This window comes from Corvus brachyrhynchos, unplaced genomic scaffold (assembly GCF_000691975.1).
Source record: "Corvus brachyrhynchos isolate BGI_N302 unplaced genomic scaffold, ASM69197v1 scaffold117, whole genome shotgun sequence".
Lineage (NCBI taxonomy): Eukaryota > Metazoa > Chordata > Aves > Passeriformes > Corvidae > Corvus > Corvus brachyrhynchos.
The window spans coordinates 562,462-581,545 of NW_008238833.1; the positions used below are offsets into that span (position 1 = coordinate 562,462).

At 46.6% G+C, this 19,084-nt stretch overlaps 1 protein-coding gene across 1 annotated transcript in view; it reads left to right on the top strand.

Moving 5' to 3' along the window:
* Positions 1 to 19,084, top strand: part of AMOTL1 (angiomotin like 1) — a 76,507-nt gene that overhangs the window by 24,907 nt on the left and 32,516 nt on the right. The window contains 2 exon segments of the mRNA XM_008636797.2: positions 5,809 to 5,955; positions 8,436 to 9,321. Coding sequence (XP_008635019.2) covers positions 5,809 to 5,955; positions 8,436 to 9,321 — 1,033 coding nt within the window.

Below are 19,084 nucleotides of genomic sequence, written 5' to 3' on the forward strand. Positions count from 1 at the left end.
GTAGGCAGGCTTGGCTCCCCTCTTGCCTCTATCCATGTGATCTCATGCCAGCTTCAGGAGCTGCTTTCAAAGCACATTTGCTTTGCTTCTCTCATAGGTTTTTTTCTCCCCTGCTTTGCTTTTTGCTGAGGGGAAGCATATATGAAAATAAGCACGTGAGGCTGAAGTTTTGTGGAGAATGCTCATCCTTGTCAGCAGTTAAATTTGGACGTGTTAGCATGATTCCTTGGGAGAGACGGAGTTTGGCTGCCTCCATTGCCTATTCACATTAGTCTTGCTCGTGTTTTCTTGGACAATGCACTTTCTGGAGACTGGCATGACAGTACCAAGGATGGGTGACTCCAGGAACTTTTCTTGAGCAAGGGAATAGCACAACGTGGATCCTGGAGCTGATACTGGGATGAGGATTTCTTTCCCCAGAGTGGTGAGTTGTGGAGGCGTAGCTCGGTCTGATAATCCTGCCAGGCACAGGGGTGCAGCTTCTCCTGGCTTTCATGTGGAAAATGAGAGGTGCTGCTTGCTCACATCTGGTGTGCATTATGTGTGTTGGATTTTAGTCCTGCAAGATATTGCTCTGCTCCTGTGAAAATAATACTAGTGATGCTTGTTCAGTCCTCGCAGGGCTCGGGAGCCCTGGCAGTGGATGCGAGGTTCACAAGCAGAATTATGGGGTGTGAGGATGAGTCAGCCACCCCAGAAGTGACCTGGAAAACTTGTGCATTGACTGGGGAGCTGTTGATGGAAAATGATCACCAGTGGCTGCCTGAGCCCCTGCACTTCATCGGAGCTGTGGCTGCAAAAGAATCCCAGCGCTGTTGAAGGAGAGCTGCTGGAGGTACCAAAAACATCCCTTGTGACATTGTTAGGAGTCCAGTTTTTATACCTAAACTAAGAAGTGAGACACATGAGTTATTTTTTTTCTTCCCAGCTTTGGGAGAGTGGCATGGCTATGGGGCTGGGGTATGGCAATCCCTGCTCTCACAACTGTGCTAATGCTTAGGAGGGGAAGTAGTGTTCATGGGCCAGGATGCACATGGAGGGGTGTCCAGCCTCAACAGAGGGTCCCTGTGACCCACTGCAGGGACTGATTGGTCCACCCTGGGCAATTCATGGTACAGCCTTCGTGCAGCCCCTGGAATGTTGGAGTGCTTTACTGTCCTTTTGTTTTCCTTAAACAATTCTCTTCCTTTTTTGACCTGAGATTTTTATGCAGCAACAGGGCAGAGAAAGTATTTTAAATGTGGAATAAGGTATTTATACTCCTTTTTGGCACAGCTATGATACAGAAGGACAGATGTGGGCTTGGAAATGATGTAGTTTTTGTTCTGTCTTTTTTGGACTTCCCTTACATACTGTGGCAGGATTTAAAGGAAAGTGTAAAGCTGCCTTACTTACTTTTTAATTTTAGATGATTGCTTTGGATGATATTTGAAACACCTCAGTTTCTGTTGAACTGCTCGGTCAGTAGGGTACAGATTAAAAGGATTTTTTGGAGGTCAACTCTGTGGTTTTGTTTGGCTGGGTGGATTTTGGGTGGTAGAGGAGGAGTTACACATGCCAGCAGCATGGGCTGTGCTGCGGGCAGCCACATTATGTTACCTGGGTGGGCAGTGGGGTGTGATGCAGAAACTCATTAGCTGGACTCTGCCGTGAGGTGTTGCCTCTAAATAGCACCAAGCTGTGTTTTCACAACTGGCATCATTTGGTGTTTTGCTGAAGATGAGAGTCCTAGTACAGTTTGGCTGTAAGCAAACCATCTTCTCTGACTGTTTTCGTAAATTTGTTTCTTGGGGATGCTGTTATTGCTCTAAAAGCATGGCTTTCCTCTCATGTCACAGCAATGAGCTTCCTATGTGGTTTGCTTTAGATCCTTTTCAAAACCAGACTGAAACCACATCAGAAACAGGAAATATTTAAGTGTTGCTCCACTGTCTCTGGGTCCTGGCTGACTGTCTGGTGTTAATCTTAGCAACTGATTCATTTAAATAGTTCTGAATCTTCAAATGAATTGCACTGCTGTGCAATAACCTCCAGGATAATATGTCTGCTTCTGTACAATGGAATGTGTGCTTATCTAAAAGAAAAGGAAAACAAGTGAATTGGTGTCAGGCAGTCACTTAGATGTAGGAGGGTCAGTAGAGATGCAGAAATGAAGGCCTGGAGCAGCTGCCCAATTTAGCAAGGACTGAACTGGGCCAGAAATGTGGTCATGTCTTACAGAGCTGGCTATAAGAGACACTAGATGTATGGCAATTGAAGGCGTGATGTCTATGGACTGGGCTGCATCCTGGCATTCTGGGGCTGAGGGGGCTGGGCTGCCTTTGGGAGCGGGAGAGGAGAGGGCACAGCACAGCTGGCAGCTGCCTGCAGGCACCTACAGACATGATGAGGTTGGTTCTTCTTGGCAGTGGCTGTCGCAAAACATGGGGCAGCAGCTGCAGCAGCTGTGGTTTATGGTTTGTTTGGGCTAGATGTGGGTAAAAAGCCATTCCCCAGGGACACGTCCCTGAAGGGGTGATAATCTTCATCCTAGGTTGCCCTCAACTGGCTTCTTACTCATGGCTGCTGGGCACCACTGCTCTGGCACCAGGAATCAGTTATAGGGATGAAAATTGCTCTTTTGGTGAGCACTGTAGAGGAATGCAGAGGTCTGGGAAAGGAACAAATGCCTGAGCATTGGATGGGTGCCTTGCACCATGTCAGAGCTGGGTGTAATAAAGCCTTTCCCTTCAGAGAGTGGAGCTGGGATTTGGAAGGCTCCAGTGACAGCAAGGAGGGAAAGAAAAAGGGCTTGTGCTTTGCTCCAAATGGCTTGGGAGGTTCCACTAAGCTTTCAAGTGGTGCCTTACTGCCCATGATCTGGATTTTGGTTATGTGCCAAACACTGATCTTTTGGCAACTGTTTTCTGTGTTACACAAAAACTGGTTTTCTGTGTCAGTTACAGCTGACATTTTATTAAAACCTACTTTGAATGAGCATAAAATATTGTTACATCATTTTTAATGTCATAAGACATCATGACAGCATTTTATAATGATAAAACATCAACGTGGGTGCAGCACAGTCCAGTAGTTTCTGCCTGGATTTGGGCTACTTGATTTTGACTCTGATATAACAGAGATCAGAAACTGAGCAGTTTGGCAGATGCTGGTATTTACCAATCCTGATTTTAGTAGAATATTGCTCTGCCACGACTACCAAGGACAAGGGGTTAGGTGAGAATTTCTGATCCTGTTAAAGAAAAAACCATGTCTTTGTTCTCGATCTTGTAAAATTTGAAACCATGACCCAAGGGTGCCTACAGACTCGAAATGCAGAAGGCGAGGGTACAGTTTTACTAACAGTTTATTTCTTTTGAATTCTCTTTGGTTAGTGATGAGGCCAAGCCAGTATCTGCTTGAAGCTGCTTGTCTTCTTCCTTCGGTATGCAGGTTTTCTTTGCTTCACCCCAGTCTACCTTTTATTCATAAAACAAGCTTGGGGTTGAAATGCACTGGTTTCATACAGGATTCCAAATTCCAAGGCAGAACTGTGGGTGTGGAGGAGCAATTAAGGGTGTCTTTAATCCTATTCTCTACCAGAATAGGCCAATAATTTTTGAAATTAGTTTACTTGAGATTTTTTTTTGGGTCTGTGTTGGCATCAGCACAATTTACAGACCAGTCTCCTATGCTTCTTTTCACAGACATATATGGTTTAGATCTACTCAAGCAAGCAATCTTTCCCTCTTGCTCTCTAAATATAGATAACTGCCATGCACATTCATGCATAATATGAATGGTAAAGTGATGAATTCATTAACATTTTGCAGAAATGTCTATTTCTTTTCCTCTTGGCACAGAAGAAAATAGTATCTTCATGCCTGTAGAAAAGATAGGCTGGATCCTACCCCCTTGTTATCCCCCTGCTGCCTTGCTCCATGCAGTTGCATGGGGTTAGCGATGACCTGTGTAATATATGCAGAGAGATGCAGTTAACTGAGCACAAACCAAGCAGTTAGGATTTATAAATGCGGGTCATTTGTGCATGACTCTTTCTTTCCTGCAGAGCGGGGTGCTGCAGATCTCTGTGTTTGTGGGCTTCCTGACCCACAGGGGTCGGTGGATGCAGCACTGGTGCCACTTTGAGCATTCCACCTCCTGCTCAAGCAAGTCCTTGGCAGTGGCTGGTGCTAGAGGTTGATGACCATTCCTTTAGCCTAAAACCTGTGACAACCAGTGGGGTGAGTTGAGAGTGAGTCTTCTGTGTCCCTGCTGTGTGCCAGGGTACTTGCAGCCAGGAGATGCTCATTTCCAAGGTTTGAACCTTGAAGAGCCTCTCTTTACAAAAATGAGTAAGTTCTCAGAAAAATGAGAAAGTGAAAAATAACAAAATCATAGAACAGACCAGATGGGAAGGGATCTCAGCAGATCACCTGGTCTAACCTTTTGAGGGAAGGAGACAATTTAGACGAGATTATCTAGGACAGTGTCTAATCGCATCCTGAAAACCTCGAGTGATGGGGAGTCTGCCACATCCCTGGGCAGGTTGTTCAGTGAGTGATTGTTTTCACTGTAAAAAGTTTCATCCTGATGTCGAGATAAAACATCTCTTAGTGCAACTCATGCTTGTTGCCCTTTCTCACGGTAGCTCCTTGTGAGGAGAGGGCCTCTTTCCTCTCAGTAGCCTCCTTTTAAATCCTGCAAGACTGTAATGAGAGCTCCCTCACAGCCAGGGAGAAAGGACCTAACTGCTTCAGCCTTTCCTCACAGAACAGGCTCTACAGCCCACTGATGATCTTTGTGGCCCTCCTTTGGACCCTGTACAGTCTGTATCTTTCTTGAATTGTAGGGTTATGCCAATGTCATTTGTGACCTGAAATATAGGGACAATCCAATGTCATTCCTGGCTTAACGCTGCTGTGATGCATTTTGTATCAGCTTCTTAAAACAAGCACCCCTGAGAACAGATTTAGGATGGGCCCTGTTGTTTGCCAAGTTGCAAGCAGAAAAGGCCTGAATGCTGTGTAAGTGCTGCTCAGCAGAGACTAAAACATCCCTGTGTTATCAACAGTGTTTCCAGTGCAAATCCAAAACACGGCCCCACACCAGCTACTGAGAAGAAAATTAACTCTACCCTAGCCAAAACCAGCTCAGTCCAGTCATCAGTGTCTGTAGCATGCTGGGGCTGGGGCATGCAGCTCCTGTGCAGTTGATCTGCCAGACGAATTCCCATGGCCCTCCAGCTACATCCACTCTTTACCATATTAAGAACATCTGGACAAAGTGATTTATAAACTCTCTCCCTTGATAGCACTGGTTGTATTTTATGTCTCAGCAATTTTCTGTATTGCTAAACTATTACTCATGGGCAGATTTTGTGGTAAGGCCTTTCCCAGACTATAGCCCTATTTAATGTGTGGCTGTGTCCTCAGCTTTCCTTCTTTTTACCTATTCCCTTGTTCAGTTTTATGCTGGCTCTGTTGGTTTCATGTCCTGGGGCTATGCCCTGATTCGTGAGCTTGTGACTTGTCACTGCTAGCTCTTACAAACCTTTCTTTGTACCTGGACTGAGGACCTTGTAGCCGAGGGTGGGCCAATGCATGAAACAGCATTGGTGACTTGGTGTTTTGCCTCTCCTTCCTCAGAGCTACTGTGTTATTTGGGAGGTGTGGACTGAAGAGGTGGTTTGCTCACTGGCCTCAGAAGGGCTCCTTGGCACCCAGCCAGGCTCAAGAAAATTTTTTTTGACTACTATCATAAGTCATGGCTTCATATTTTGTCGTTCATGCGGTTTCTTTACTGACATTCCGTTCGTCTTTCTTCCAGGCTCCACATCTGTTTGTTACAAGCCTACCAGCCCAGTCCAGGTACTGGAAGACACTGGCTTTCTTTACCAGGATCACCAGTTATTTGCTGGCAGGCATGAAGTGTCTCCACTAGCGGCTGAAGTGATCAGTGCCAAAGAAAAAGCTGGTAAGCGCATGGCCACACTTCCGTATGAACCCACTGCACTTACTTCCAAGTTTTCCCCAAAGCATAAATCGAGCAGTTTAAACCATTTACAAATAGTGTTTACAGAGTTGAAGGCCAACTTCTCATTCTTGCTAGAGTCAAAGTTGCCTTTGGCTTGTGTATTGTGACCCACCATTGCTTGTACTTGTGGAGGATGCAGCATTTCCACTTGTCCTTCAGGACATGGTTGCTTTTCACTGCACAGCCGGACCAATTTCCACAGCTCTTTTGCTGATGGAGCAAGACCACAGGCACTGTGGAAGGCTCACTGTGGTCAATCCTTCTGGACTTCAGTAATAGGCAATTTAAAGTACATCTCCCAGATACAAGGATGATAACATCACTAGTACAGAAGTGGAAATCCTGATGTGTTATAAAGAACTGCCTTGACTGTGTGATGTTGGCTTTGTCCCCTTTCCTCAGGCTTTTCTCAGGCGTTGTCTTACAACCTAGACTGGAAGCTTTCTGGTGTGTTAGGGAGACGTTATTCCTTGTCTGCAAAAATGTCCCTTGTGGTGAGGCTTCTGTGTGCTAACATGGATAAAGCAGCAAGAGTTTGCTGTAACTGCAGGGACATATAAGGCAGATGGATACTTGGCTGTTGAGCAGACAGGTAGATGGAGATGTGTGTGTCTGTGCATCTTCCTGGCTTAGACCCCATCCCGAGGAGCTGATAGCCCCTCTGAGAGGTGGTGGCCAGGCTGCAACCCCAGCGAGTGAGGCTGGCAGGCAGATAACATGGTTTCAGCGAAAGCAGGAGAGGTGTATCTCCTAGGGCAGGTGTGGAGTGAAACAGCCTGGGAATCTTCTCTCCCTCTTGAGCCCCACAATCATCTTTAAGGCTTTGCCACAGAAATGTTAGTGGAAATGACCTCATTGTTAAAGGCTTTTCTTTCCCTCTTGCATCTGGGTTGTATATAAGTTATCCCACAGCATGTGCCGTAACTGGTGAAACCTCCGGGAAATGACCAGACCTCAAGAGAAAGTTTGTTTTTAAACTGCTTTTAAATGCCAAAAAACAAATGTAATTCCTGACAAACTCCTCTGAGAATTGGAAACAGCAGGAGAAAGAAAGTTGCCAAGAACAACCTCAAAAAACCAAACTGCAGACATCACCTCCTTCTTACCTAGGGACATTGGAAGACTCTTCTCACTTTTGTCTGCACTGGAATCTTTCAGGAACATTCCTCTGAGTTCAGACGGCGTTCAGATAGACAGCTTACAGCACTTTTGGGATGGGTGTGGAAGAAGGGCTGCAGGAAGGAGGGATTCCAAACCTCTCAGCCATGGCTATAACACAATATGCTGAGTTGAAAGGGACTCATTGGGATCATCAAGTCCAGCTCCTGGCCCTATGCAGGACACCCCAAGAATCACACCATCTGCCTGAGAGCATTGTCCAAATGCTTCTAGGTGCTTAGCTCCAGGCAAGCTCCATTCCATATGCAGTGCAAAGATGGTGCCATTGGCTCTGAATGACTTCAGTAGCCTGTGTTAGGGTTGTGTAGCTAATCTGTCTGTGTTTTTTTTTTAAATGCTGGCATTACATCTATGACCATAATGCCTTCCTTGTGTTGACCCAGCAAAATTACAACAGTTAGTATTGACTCCCTTAGAAACAGCGTTATCAGCCAGAAGGGAAATTGCAGTTTTAGAGGAACATGCCGGAGCACAGATTATTCTCAGACCTTTAGGGTCACTTTATTTTCAGTTCCATTTCACAGTTTTCCTGTGACACATTTTACATTTTATTTTGTCATGGCACACAGTACACTTACGACTTCGTCCATCAAAAATACAGTAGTTGGTATTGCCATGCAGGCTGCCTCTGTAAGTTGTGCAAGCCATCTCCAGGGAGAGGTCAAACACTGGAACAGGCTTCCAAGAGAGGTGGTCAATGCCCCAAGCCTGTCAGTGTTTAAAGAGGCATTTGGACAATGCCCTTAATAAAATACTTTAACTTTTGCTGAGCCTTGGATTGGTCAGGCAGTGGGAGGAGATAATCATTGTAGGTCTCTATCCTATCCCATCTCATCTCATCCCATCCCATCCCGTCCCATCCTATCCATTTCAGAAAATACCAAATTTCCCTGTGATATGGAATGTCCCTTGTTGACTTGGAGGAGGGGTTCAGAGCTGTGGGTATGGGATGCATGGAATATTGTGGAGGGGAAGGCCAGGGAGGGGACTGGAATGTGTTCCTAGGGGTCACTGCAAACAGAATTAGGGGTGGGGGACAAAGAGGGAGCAGTGCTCCGCCTCCTTTGTTGGCTTCCAGCCATGTCACCTGTGCTGCCAGGGGAATCCTGGCAGGGCACTGCCCATGAGGTGCATCCTGGGCACGGGGTCACTGTTGTGGGACGTAGGAGGGGAAAAAAGAGCAGGGGGAATTAGACCTCCTGGACAGCAGAGCTAATGGCCGCCTCTCTCTCCCTGTCCAGCCGAGGACACCCTCTGCACCCTGCGCCCACCCAGCTTCCGCCGTGTGCCAGAGGCGGAGATGCGAGGGGCAGAGGAGGTGGCAGCCGGCACCGTCCTGCAGCGCCTGATCCAGGAGCGGCTGAGGTATGGCAACCCCAGCGAGAACATGAACCTGCTGGCCATACAGCACCAGGCGACGGGCAGCGCCGGCCCCTCCAACAGCACTGCCAGCACTCTCTCTTCCGCAGAAAACCTTGCTCCCGAAGACCTGCCAATGGTCCAGCCGTCAGGGCGGCAGGAACCACAGGGGCAGGAGCACCAGGGGGACGGTGCTGCCATGGAGAAGCAGCCCCGGGCCCCGCAGCCCCCACACAGCACCGAGGAGCTCCCCACGTATGAGGAGGCCAAGGCCCAGTCTCAGTTTTTCCGTGGCCAGCCCGCACCACCAGCCACCGCTGCCACACCGGGTTTTTATGGCTCTTCCAGCCAGAAGTCCAGGACGGAGGGGAGGCCGACAGTGAACCGGGCCAACAGCGGGCAGGCGCATAAGGATGAGGCGCTGAAGGAGCTGAAGCAGGGCCACGTCCGCTCGCTGAGCGAGAGGATCATGCAGCTCTCGCTGGAGAGGAACGGGGCCAAGCAGCACCCCCCAGCCCCAGGAGGTGGGAAGGGTTTCAAGGCAGCCCCACAACCTGGCAAGGCCACAGACCCGCGGGGCCCGCCACCTGAGTACCCCTACAAAGGCAAGGCAGCAGCCCCAGGCAGCAAGGCACAGGAGCACGGGCTCTTCTATGGCGAGCAGCCGGCACAGGATGTCCTCAAGGCTGCCTACGCCACCCCCCAGCCCGCCCGGGCAGAGCTGGCCCTCGTCCGCTACCAGCCACCCCCAGAGTATGGGGTCAGCAGGTAATGGCCATTGGGGGTGGGTCTGCGGGGCCACCTGGTCCTACCCTTGTTGGAGGAGCCGGTGTCTGTGGGGCTTGGGCCTTGTGTAGACATGGCCACAGTGAGCTGTAGCTCCAGGCACGGGGGGGGACATCACACCCTGCAGTGGGGACATAACATCCTGTGGCTGGGATGGCAGGCCTGGCTGGTGGAGGCACCTGTATCTCCCCGAGCACTCTATAAAGCTTGTATGCCACTTATGTGCTAGTTAAACCTTCCCACAGAGCTCACATGGGGCTTTCACGGTACAGGGCCCCTCGTGCCAGGCCTCCCCGTGAGCACAGGTTTATTCCAAGCGCATTAAAAACAATCCCGTGTTTGCTGGCTGTGTGCTGATCCCTACGAGCAGTGCAGGTCCTGCCTTCAGTGGAGAGGTGGTGTGTTAAGGGCTCCTTTTCCTTGCTGTACCTGAATGCAAGTGTTTCTCTGTCTCATCCCTGTCTCTTTGACCTCTCAGACAGTTATTTTGCTGGGTTTGGAAGTCTTAAGTTGTTTGGTGTGAATGTGAGCGGTTTCTGTGTTGCAAGCTGCCTCATTGGGTCTTTAGTGATCCCAGAATCCCCAAAGGTTTTGTTGTCATCACCTTAAGTTGCACACAGTTATTTTACCACAGCACAGGCACAAAGAAAAGGTGATACAACTGACCTGGCTCTTTCTGTCCAAAATGTGTAAGGCATGAAATGCAGGAGGGAATGCTCTGCTTTTCCATGTTTGCAGAAAGGATGGGTTTTGTGTCAAGACAGGTAGAAACTCAAAGTATAGCTTCAGTGACAGTGGCAAGGTGACTGTGACAAGTGGTGGGCCTGTGCTGAGTCTTTCTCCAGCTACATGTATGGCCACTGTGTGGAGTTTATGCAATTTTTTCAGAGCAAGATGGTATTTTTAAGACCTCAGCAAAAATGCCTGTTTATGCAAAGAAAGACCTATATGAATGTGAGGGCACCTGGGGCCATGCTTTCCTGCAGTTGTTTATTGTGCTAACAAACATCTCCAGCACCAAGCAGAATCATCGCCACAGAAAAGGAGCTGGTTTGGGTATTTTTATCACTCTTGGAAAATGCTGGTTTAATAGCCACAGAGTGTTCTGGGTCTGTCCAAGTGAGTGGAGCTGGATGCTGCATTCACTGCTTCTGCTAATGGGGAACTGGGAAACCCTTTGGGACCACTTCCAGAGCTTTTCCTAGTTGCCTGATCAGCAAGGTTAATGCTGAGAAACCCTTTGATTCAGTGCAGATTTCCATGCCAGTCCTCAGCAAAGGCTGCATCACCCCAGCAGCTGTGGGGAGAAATCCACTGCCTCGTGATGGTGGTCACTGCTCATTCCTGGCAAGGCAGCATAGTTTACTCCCAAATCACGCTGCAGGGGGGATGTGTGCTGTTTTCTTTGCATGGTGCTGGAGCAGTCTCCCTCCTGTCAGGTATGGGGTCACCAAGGGGAGGGATATGTGCTGCAGCAGAGGACTGGCAGCATGACAGAGCAGAGCTGCTATGGTTTGCACACTCACTAAAAAAATCTTCAGTGGTATCTTTCTTGCAACTCATCAAGGGCCTTAATACTTCTCAGTCTGCATATATCCCTGCTGGCTATGCCAGGAAGCTTATAGAGATGTAGGTTAGGAGGTTGGCATGGCCGGGGGTTGTTTCACCAAAGCTAAGTTTGCTCTAAGGTGTATGGTGTCTCTTGTGCTTTATTTAAGGCAGTTCTGGGTCCTGATGTGCAGATGGTTATTTTCGGGTCCTTCTTGGCTCCCTTTACATGGTGCCTGGATTTTGGGGAGGTTTTCTTTCAGTGAATGGGGGAACATTTGGCTGTGCTCAGATGTCAGAGAGTGAGCCTCTGGGTCTCAGCAAAGCGATGGTCTTCATCCTCATCTCAGGCTTCTCTATATTTTTTAACACAGGAATGTCAACCTTTCACTTTCCTTGGGTGCACTGAAATATTCATTGCTGGCATTACCTGGGCTTGTTCTCAATTATTATGAACTGGTGTCACTAAAAACCAGGAAATAAACTCACTTAGTTTATTCTCCTGTGCTTATCCCAGTTTATAACTGGTCCCATGGTCTGTAGGATCCCTGTATGGCTCTGTCACCCAGGGAGATTTGGTTGACAAAAGCAGTTAGGAGGTGACTGTAGTCTCTGGGTGTTCATTCATCACTTGTCATTTCTCTATCTGCAGCAGCTGTGCTCCAGTGCATCCTTGCATGCATCTTGGGCTGCATGACAGGATGGGCTTGCCCACATCTGGGATGGTTAAAATGCAATTTCACAAAGTAGTCTCTGCACCAAATATTCCTGTCTTTGGAGAGGATAAAGGCAGTTTACCTGCTCAGGGATATGAGCCCTGTCTTTACTAGAGGATTTGTCTGGGCAGCAGTCCCGAAGCACTGCTGGAGGAGGCGGCGGGGGCTGTGTTACACTCCTGGGGTGCTCCCAAACACAAACCTTCCTGTGGCTCTGCACTTGATCAATGCTTCTCTCCTTACCTGGGCTCTGGGGAGGCTCACTGCATGCTGGCTGGGATGGAGGACCTTGATAGAAGAGGTTGAGATAAGGGACTACCTGGTTTCATAAGGTTAACAGTAGGGGTAGGGTTTGGAGAGGCTGGTTTTTCTGTTAGAGGAGCAAGCGAGGTGAGGAATTTCAGCTTTCATCTCATCAGGAGGGTCTGGGAAAGAAGCTGATGGAAACAGAACTTTCCTTATAGTCAGATGGGAATCTCATATACCCCAGCATCTCCTTCCCTCTGTCTTGGTCATATCAGTTCCCCAGCCCATCCATCCTGGCATCCTCTGGATAGGGACCACGCAAAAGGCTTCCATGTTCCAGAAAAGAGGAGAAACACAGAGTGCATCAATACAGGAAAAGCATTAACAGATACAAGGAATGGAAAAGACCTCTAGGGTCATTGATCCCCCACTTCCCCCCCCTTCTTTGACAAGGGAGATGTGGCTGGAAATGGACCAATGCTGGCAGGGAGCTGTTGAAGGATAATGGAATAACTGTAGCTGCTGCTTAACTTCCTTTTTTGGTTTAACTTTTTCTTTTGCACATGACTGGTTTTAAAGGAAGCATTGCCTTTATAATCATCAGGGTGAAATATTGAAATTTATTGTAAATTTCATGATAATCGGTGTTGTACTGAAGAACTCCTAGAGTCATATGATGTTGTGGTAGTCTCAGTATTTCTACAAATTAGACTTAGTGACTTCTGTTTTATGGACATCACAACTGCAGAGCAGAGCTTGAACCTTGAAGCTTAAAGGACAAAACAACCAGAAGGCAAATAAAAATGAACCAGTATTTTTTCCTTTTAAAATATCAAGCCAGTTGCTTGATGCTTGGGGCCCTGACTCACGACTTCTGAATGCTTTAAGTTGGCCAAGTATAATAATCTTTAGAAAACGTTTCCTTTCCTAGATGTGCAGCTATTCCTGAATGGTGTCTTTGCTAACTTTCCTTAAGTGCAGGTTCAGAAAGTCACAGCTTGTTAGGCAAAAGGGCTGGGAACTAATCTAATTTACTTTTTTGCACAATGCCATGAATTAATTCCAGTTTGTGAAACATTCAGTCCTGGAGATTATAACAGTCTCCATCTGGAGAATCCATCACTGCCTTTACAGCCTTGTTCCACTAGCTAATTGCCATCTCTGGCATAGATCTCCATCTTAGTTTCAGGCTGTATTTTCTAGTTACCAGGGATTTTGCGAAGTCTTTGTCAGATACAGTGAGGAGCCCTGTGCTATCAGTCCTTTAATATATTTAACAGATGGAGCCTGGAGCCCTGTACTTATTTCACTGTTGTCAAAATCCGTTTTTCTCACTGTGGAAAGCTAACATGAACACTGCTTCAGTACCAGCTGGACCAGAGGCTTATCAGGTGTAGTAACACCTCTGATTTGACTCAGTGTTCCTTGTTTACATAGCTCATTAGCACTTGCAGTTGGCACCCTGGGATCTCCCCATACAGCTTGTTACCCGGTCAGGCATGTGAGGGTTGTCACAGCCCAGGATAGTATTTTCCACCCTTTTACTCTAGCTTGCTGTATTTATTCCTGGATGGATGATCCTGGACCAGCTCAAGTCTTTATTGTTTCTCCATGTCCTGCTTAAGCAGTGATCCAGATCACTCGGTGCAATGAATCCTCTTCATTGATCCCAGTGGCCCTTGTCAGATCCTGGTGTCTTTTATTCAGAATGATTTCTTTCTCTTCACTATTAATAAAAAGCGTGTATAATGCAAATGAAGCCTTGAACTGGAAACTTGGCTGCTTACTGAGGGGAATTAATTTGTGGTACATGCATAAGACAATCATGCAGGCACCTTTTCATTCTGATTTAATCCATGCATTTTGAAAGACAGCATGCAGAATCAATGGAAAGAATAAATCTGGGCTGTTTTTAAATACATCCCATTTTTTATGTGCCTCATAAAATTCCACCCTGCCAGGATGTAGAAGTCTGTAATTAACTGCTGGAATAGTCTGCTGCTTCTCCAGTTATTTGTGTATTTATTCCCCCCACACATATTACTGCTGTTTTCAGACAACCTGTTGGTATTTACTGATTCGACCACGTCTGTGGCTGCTGACAGGACACAAGGAGCTTGTTTTCTGAGACAGCCCAGGCAGGCAGGTTTGCTGGCAGTGTGGATGAGCTGAAGGATGTTACACCCAAACTGACTTGTCCTGGCATTTCTCGGCAAGGATAGCCCAAACATGAGCGTGGGTTGGAGGCTGCACTTCCATCTTACGTGGATGCTGGCAGCCCTGCGGAAGAGCTTTGCTCTGTATCCTTTTCCTTCTGGTCTAATATGCCTTACATTAAAATAAATGAAAGGCAAATGAAGCTGTTTCCGTGGCTTGGGTGATGCCCATGTCATTTCTCCTTACCCTTCTCTATTACTATCCCAGCTGGTTCTTCTAGAAGTGCAGAGGTCTTATGCTGGGAGCCTGTTCTGAGTGTGGATCTCTGAGAGGAAATACAATATCCTGTCCCTCTCTTAACTACCGAGGATAAGTTTGATACAGCATATATCTTTTTAGATCATAATTTTGACCTGCAAAATCTTTATGTAATTGTGCCAAAGAAGCTGGGCCAAGTCTTTCCAGAGCTAACAAATGTCACCAACAAAACAGTGAATTCAAGAGATGTGAGTCCAAGTCTGCAAAATGCTTTTTGAAACAAATACTTGTGTTTACAAGGTGCTGCTGCTATTGCTGATTCCGTAAGACAGAGAATACCATGAGGGCCCTGTCTGGGCTATGGCAAATGTTCTCCCATTTCTTTCTGTAGCACCATTTAGTGGTGGATCTATAGTTGTGTTTCCTTGAACCATGACCATCAGACTGGGCTTGCTGACTTTGCCAGGATCCTGTTTTTTTCCTGCGTGGTTATAATACTGTTTCCTCCATGTTATTCACAATGAGACAGAAGTGTTTGAAGTCTGCTTCGTGACTGCAGAAATCATAATGAGATCAGGTAGACACCTGGGTCTGAGGTTAGTAGCCAGACTGAAGGCACCCAGTAAATGGGCTGGAATAAGCGCGTTTCACACACTTTTTTACTCTCATTGTAAGGTAAAAGCCTAAGGCAACTTCAAAGAACTGCACCCCAGAAATGCCTTATTCTCATCGCTGTCTCAGCCAGAGCATCCACAGTAGATGCATGAAGTTGTGAGATAAAGTTCCTTGGGAGAGTCTTTGAAAGATGAAATAGGCCAGTCTGCCCTAGAGGCAAAGGAAGGCAAAGAATTCAGAGAAAGACGAGCTAAATAGGTTAGAGGAGGGCATTTTAATTATGAATGTAAATGCCATGGTGTGTTGGAAACAAAGTCCTTGCTCCACCGGCCCCTTTCCATCTCTAGACAGAGGAGAGCTTCACTGTACCTGTAGCAAGGCAGAGGTGGAATTTCCTTTCCAGAACATTTACAGGCATTTTCATTTTATTACTAATGCTGCGCTGCTTTATCCAACAACAGCTCTTCTGTATTTATGATTTCCTGGTCATCAACAGCAAGTGGACTTTATAATTAATTTTCCTTTCCAGGTTTCTTATTCCTACATAAAGCTACAAATTGTCCCCAAATTCCTCTGTCTTGGTAATTCTTGCTCCCAGGTGGGCCAGTAGAAGAGGAGTATTAAGACCATGCCTAAATTTGGGGGCTTGGGCAGCCCCAAAATCTTGAGGGACTTCTTATGAAAGTGAGATCTGTGGTCAAGTATTTTGCTCAAGACGCTGTATTACAAGCTATAGGTAGTAAGCTATTATATATGTATTACAAGCTATACATTTGTGAAAAGAAAGAGAGTGCTTGGTGACCCCAACACAGTAGCCCTTGAAAGCCTTACTGCCTGCTGGTGCTCCTTAATTTTTTTTCTTTTTTTCCTTCTTTAGAATACATTGCAGAAGCTTATGGGGGCACTACTTCTACAATAATGTTAACAAAAAACATGCTTTTAATAGAAATGCAGCTGAAATGTTGCAGAGACAGCCAAAACTCATAATGTTCCACAGTCGCATGCTTTTAAGAAGGATGATTTTCAACGAGAATGTGTTTGGCTGAAAGATTTTAACCTGCTCTAATGCAGAGTAAGATCAACATTTAAAATACAGTAGAAGCATTGTGAGAATGTCATTCTTTACTAAGCCCAAAGGACCTCAGGATAATCCCACTTGCTGCGTTTCTTTGGAGCTTTATATGAGAATTTGCATAGGAACTAAGCTGATGTTATAATATTCCTATTTTTGCAAATGTTGATTTGTTAATATGGATTGCTGTGTTTATTTTATTCAATATATACTCAGAGATTTTGCAGTTGGCTAAGTCAGAACTAAATTGGGACAGATTAAACAAGTAAAAAGCAAGTCAGAAACGTTAATTTGGTTGAACAGCTGTGTATCCAGAAGTATAAAGTCAATTGTACCTGTTCAGTTTCCAAGCTGGAAAAAAACTGGAGAATCTCTCCTGTAGCCATGGCTACTGAGACTCTGGTGGCTGGCTGCTGCTATAGGGTGTAAATCTTTAGGAGCTCAAGAAGTCATTTGCAGTTCCATAAAATAGAGATTTCTGTGGTCTTTCCTTCCTCTGTATGTAAAGATAGACAGACTAAAGTGACAAGAAAGGTTTGATGAAAGGGTAAGATTTTCCAGAAGTACAGTGTCAAAAGTTCATGCGAGGGTCTAAAGGGTGAATCTATGGACAAAGATTGCTGTGCTTTATAATGAAAAAGAAAGATTGCTGTATCTCCACTGGTTTAGATTCAGAGATCAATTTAATTCTATTGCTCTATGCTATTCCCTTAAAGAAGTGAAAAAATCTGTACCTGCATCAAGTCTTCCAAGTCTTCTACTTTCTACTGAGTGTCTTTGTAGGGCTGTAACTGTATCCAGACAGCTGGGCTTTTACTTGCATAAAACCAGCTGTGCCTTTTCTTTCGGTAAAGACAAACAAGCTCACACTTATCTGAATTCATTGCTGAGGTAAAACATGCGAGCACAGACTGGCTGTCAGCAGCGTTGAGGTCTGAGTTGTCTGAGTTGTCTGAGTTCGTGTTCACTTGTGCAGCATCTTTTGCTGTGAGTGACATCCCTCACTCATGATATTACTTACTGTTCAGATTTTTGAGCAAAAGAATATTCAAGTCCCACAATGGGGATCAGGTCCCCTGCCAGGTTTGCACACTGGAGCACCAGAAGGAAAGGGGGAAGGAAGAAATTTTTTATGCTGAGGGTGGTGAGGCACTGGAACAGGTTGCCCAGAGAAGTTCTGGATGCTCCATCGTGGGAAGTTCAAGGCCAGGTTGTGGACAGTGTTCATCTAGTGGAAAGTGTTCAAACCTGTGGCAGGGTGGCTGGACTAGATGGTTTTTGAAGATCACTTCCAACCCAAGCCGTTCTGTGATTCTGTGAATTCCTATGTGTTTTGTTGTGAAGTGTCATACAGCACCTCCATGACTTCTTGTCTTTTGGAAAGTTTTATCCTCTTTTAGTTGACATTTAGCACCTTAGTTATTAGCCTGCACCTCTACCAGAGAACTAACATGCCTGGGACTGAGAGCAAACCCTTCTGGCCCTGGGAGCTGCCCAGGGGGAATGACCCCTCTCCTGTGCTCCTGAGCTGCCTCCATGGATGTTTAATTTACATTACATCTCTAAGGAGAGACACAGCCTTAGAGCATGTCTATGCTAGACAGGTAAAAGCCATCTCAAGACCAGACTGAGCTCAGCGCAGCTTTCCTCAGTGCTGGCTGCATGAAGCTCTGCTGGGATCTTCTTCCCAGGGGCACTGCTCTGTACTTCTGGCCAGGTTAGCAATGTGCTTGTGTTTGGTGTTTCCTCCATTTCAGTACCTTTCTGTGCCAGAGTGGATGCACTGGGCAAAGCTGGGACGGGAGTGTGGGACTGTGTGTTTGCTGTGTCTGGGGGCCTGCAGAGCCCTATTTGCTTTCACTCTAGTTTGAACAGAAGATTAAGGCTGAACTGCTGGTTTGCTTTGCTGTCGTGTGGCTTGGCGGAGACAAGTTTGTTAGAGCAGTGCTGTTCATTTTCTAGGGCAGGATTTTAAAATTGCCTTCACTTTTGAGCTTTGTTCTGCAGCAGTTGAAAGAAGTGGTGGGTTATTGTCAGTAGAATTAGGCCAATACTCAGGGCTTTTGAAAACCCTGTTTTGAGAAGCTGTGTAGGTGCTGAAGACAACAATAACCACAATTACTGTGCCTTTATATAGCACAAAATTGTCTGTCTAAGAAATAGCATTCATGGATCTTTGAGGCCCAGTGGATTAAATAGGTCTGTTCATTATGTCTTGTGCCTTGTGTAGGGTATAGAAATAAAGGTAATGATATCAACAGCAAGCCTAATAGCTTGTGGTTAAGTTAAAATACAAATTCCAGAAGGTGCTTGATTGCAGACTTCAGGTGGAGTCCGGCAGCCAGCTTATTTTCCAGCCAAACTGGGCCCTGACACTGTGGTACCACATGGTCTGGGTAGAGTCTCTTAAACAAGATCAGTGTAGAAATTCCAGAGCTTTGGCATCAGGGCTGAGGAGTGGCTCAGCCTGTGCACAGTGAGATTTTGCATGGGGCTGCTTCCCCTGGCTGAGGCTTCGAGGCTGCCTGTGCAGTGGATGGAGGGATGGAGATGGGTCGAGCGAGGGACTCTGATCCCACCTGGCTGCCAGCTGCAGGGTTACCCTCACTGCTGAGGCATCCTCCTGGATTATCTTCCAGCCATTGCAAATTATGATTCAGGTGTATTAAAGAACTGCCTGCTGACAGCAAGTCTAGCTCACGAGCTCACTTCTTATTCTTCCCTGATATGAGTCTGGTGGGTGATGGATGCCCTTAATCGGGGAGTGACACAATGAGGTCTCCCACTGGAAGATGGCTTTCATGGCTCACCGTGATTGAACAGGGCTGTGCCTCCAGCAGTTCCGCAGCAGCCCTTCCCTCTTCCACTTGCTAAAGCCACTCAGGGATGCTGCTTTGCTCACATCACTTCCTCTCGCCTCCCAGCTCGGCTGATCCGCTGGTCTTGCTCTGGGCAGGGAGCGGTGTTTGAAGGGTGAGTAATGCATCCCTTGTGTTTTCTTCAAGCCTGCCAGCTTATGCTTCTCAGTTGTGGCGTTTGTGGGAAGGGGAGGCAGGGAGAGGCTGGCTGCTGCTGAAGTATTAGCTGCACACCTAGACAAAAATGCTGGTTTTGAGTCAGTGCTTCCTTTATC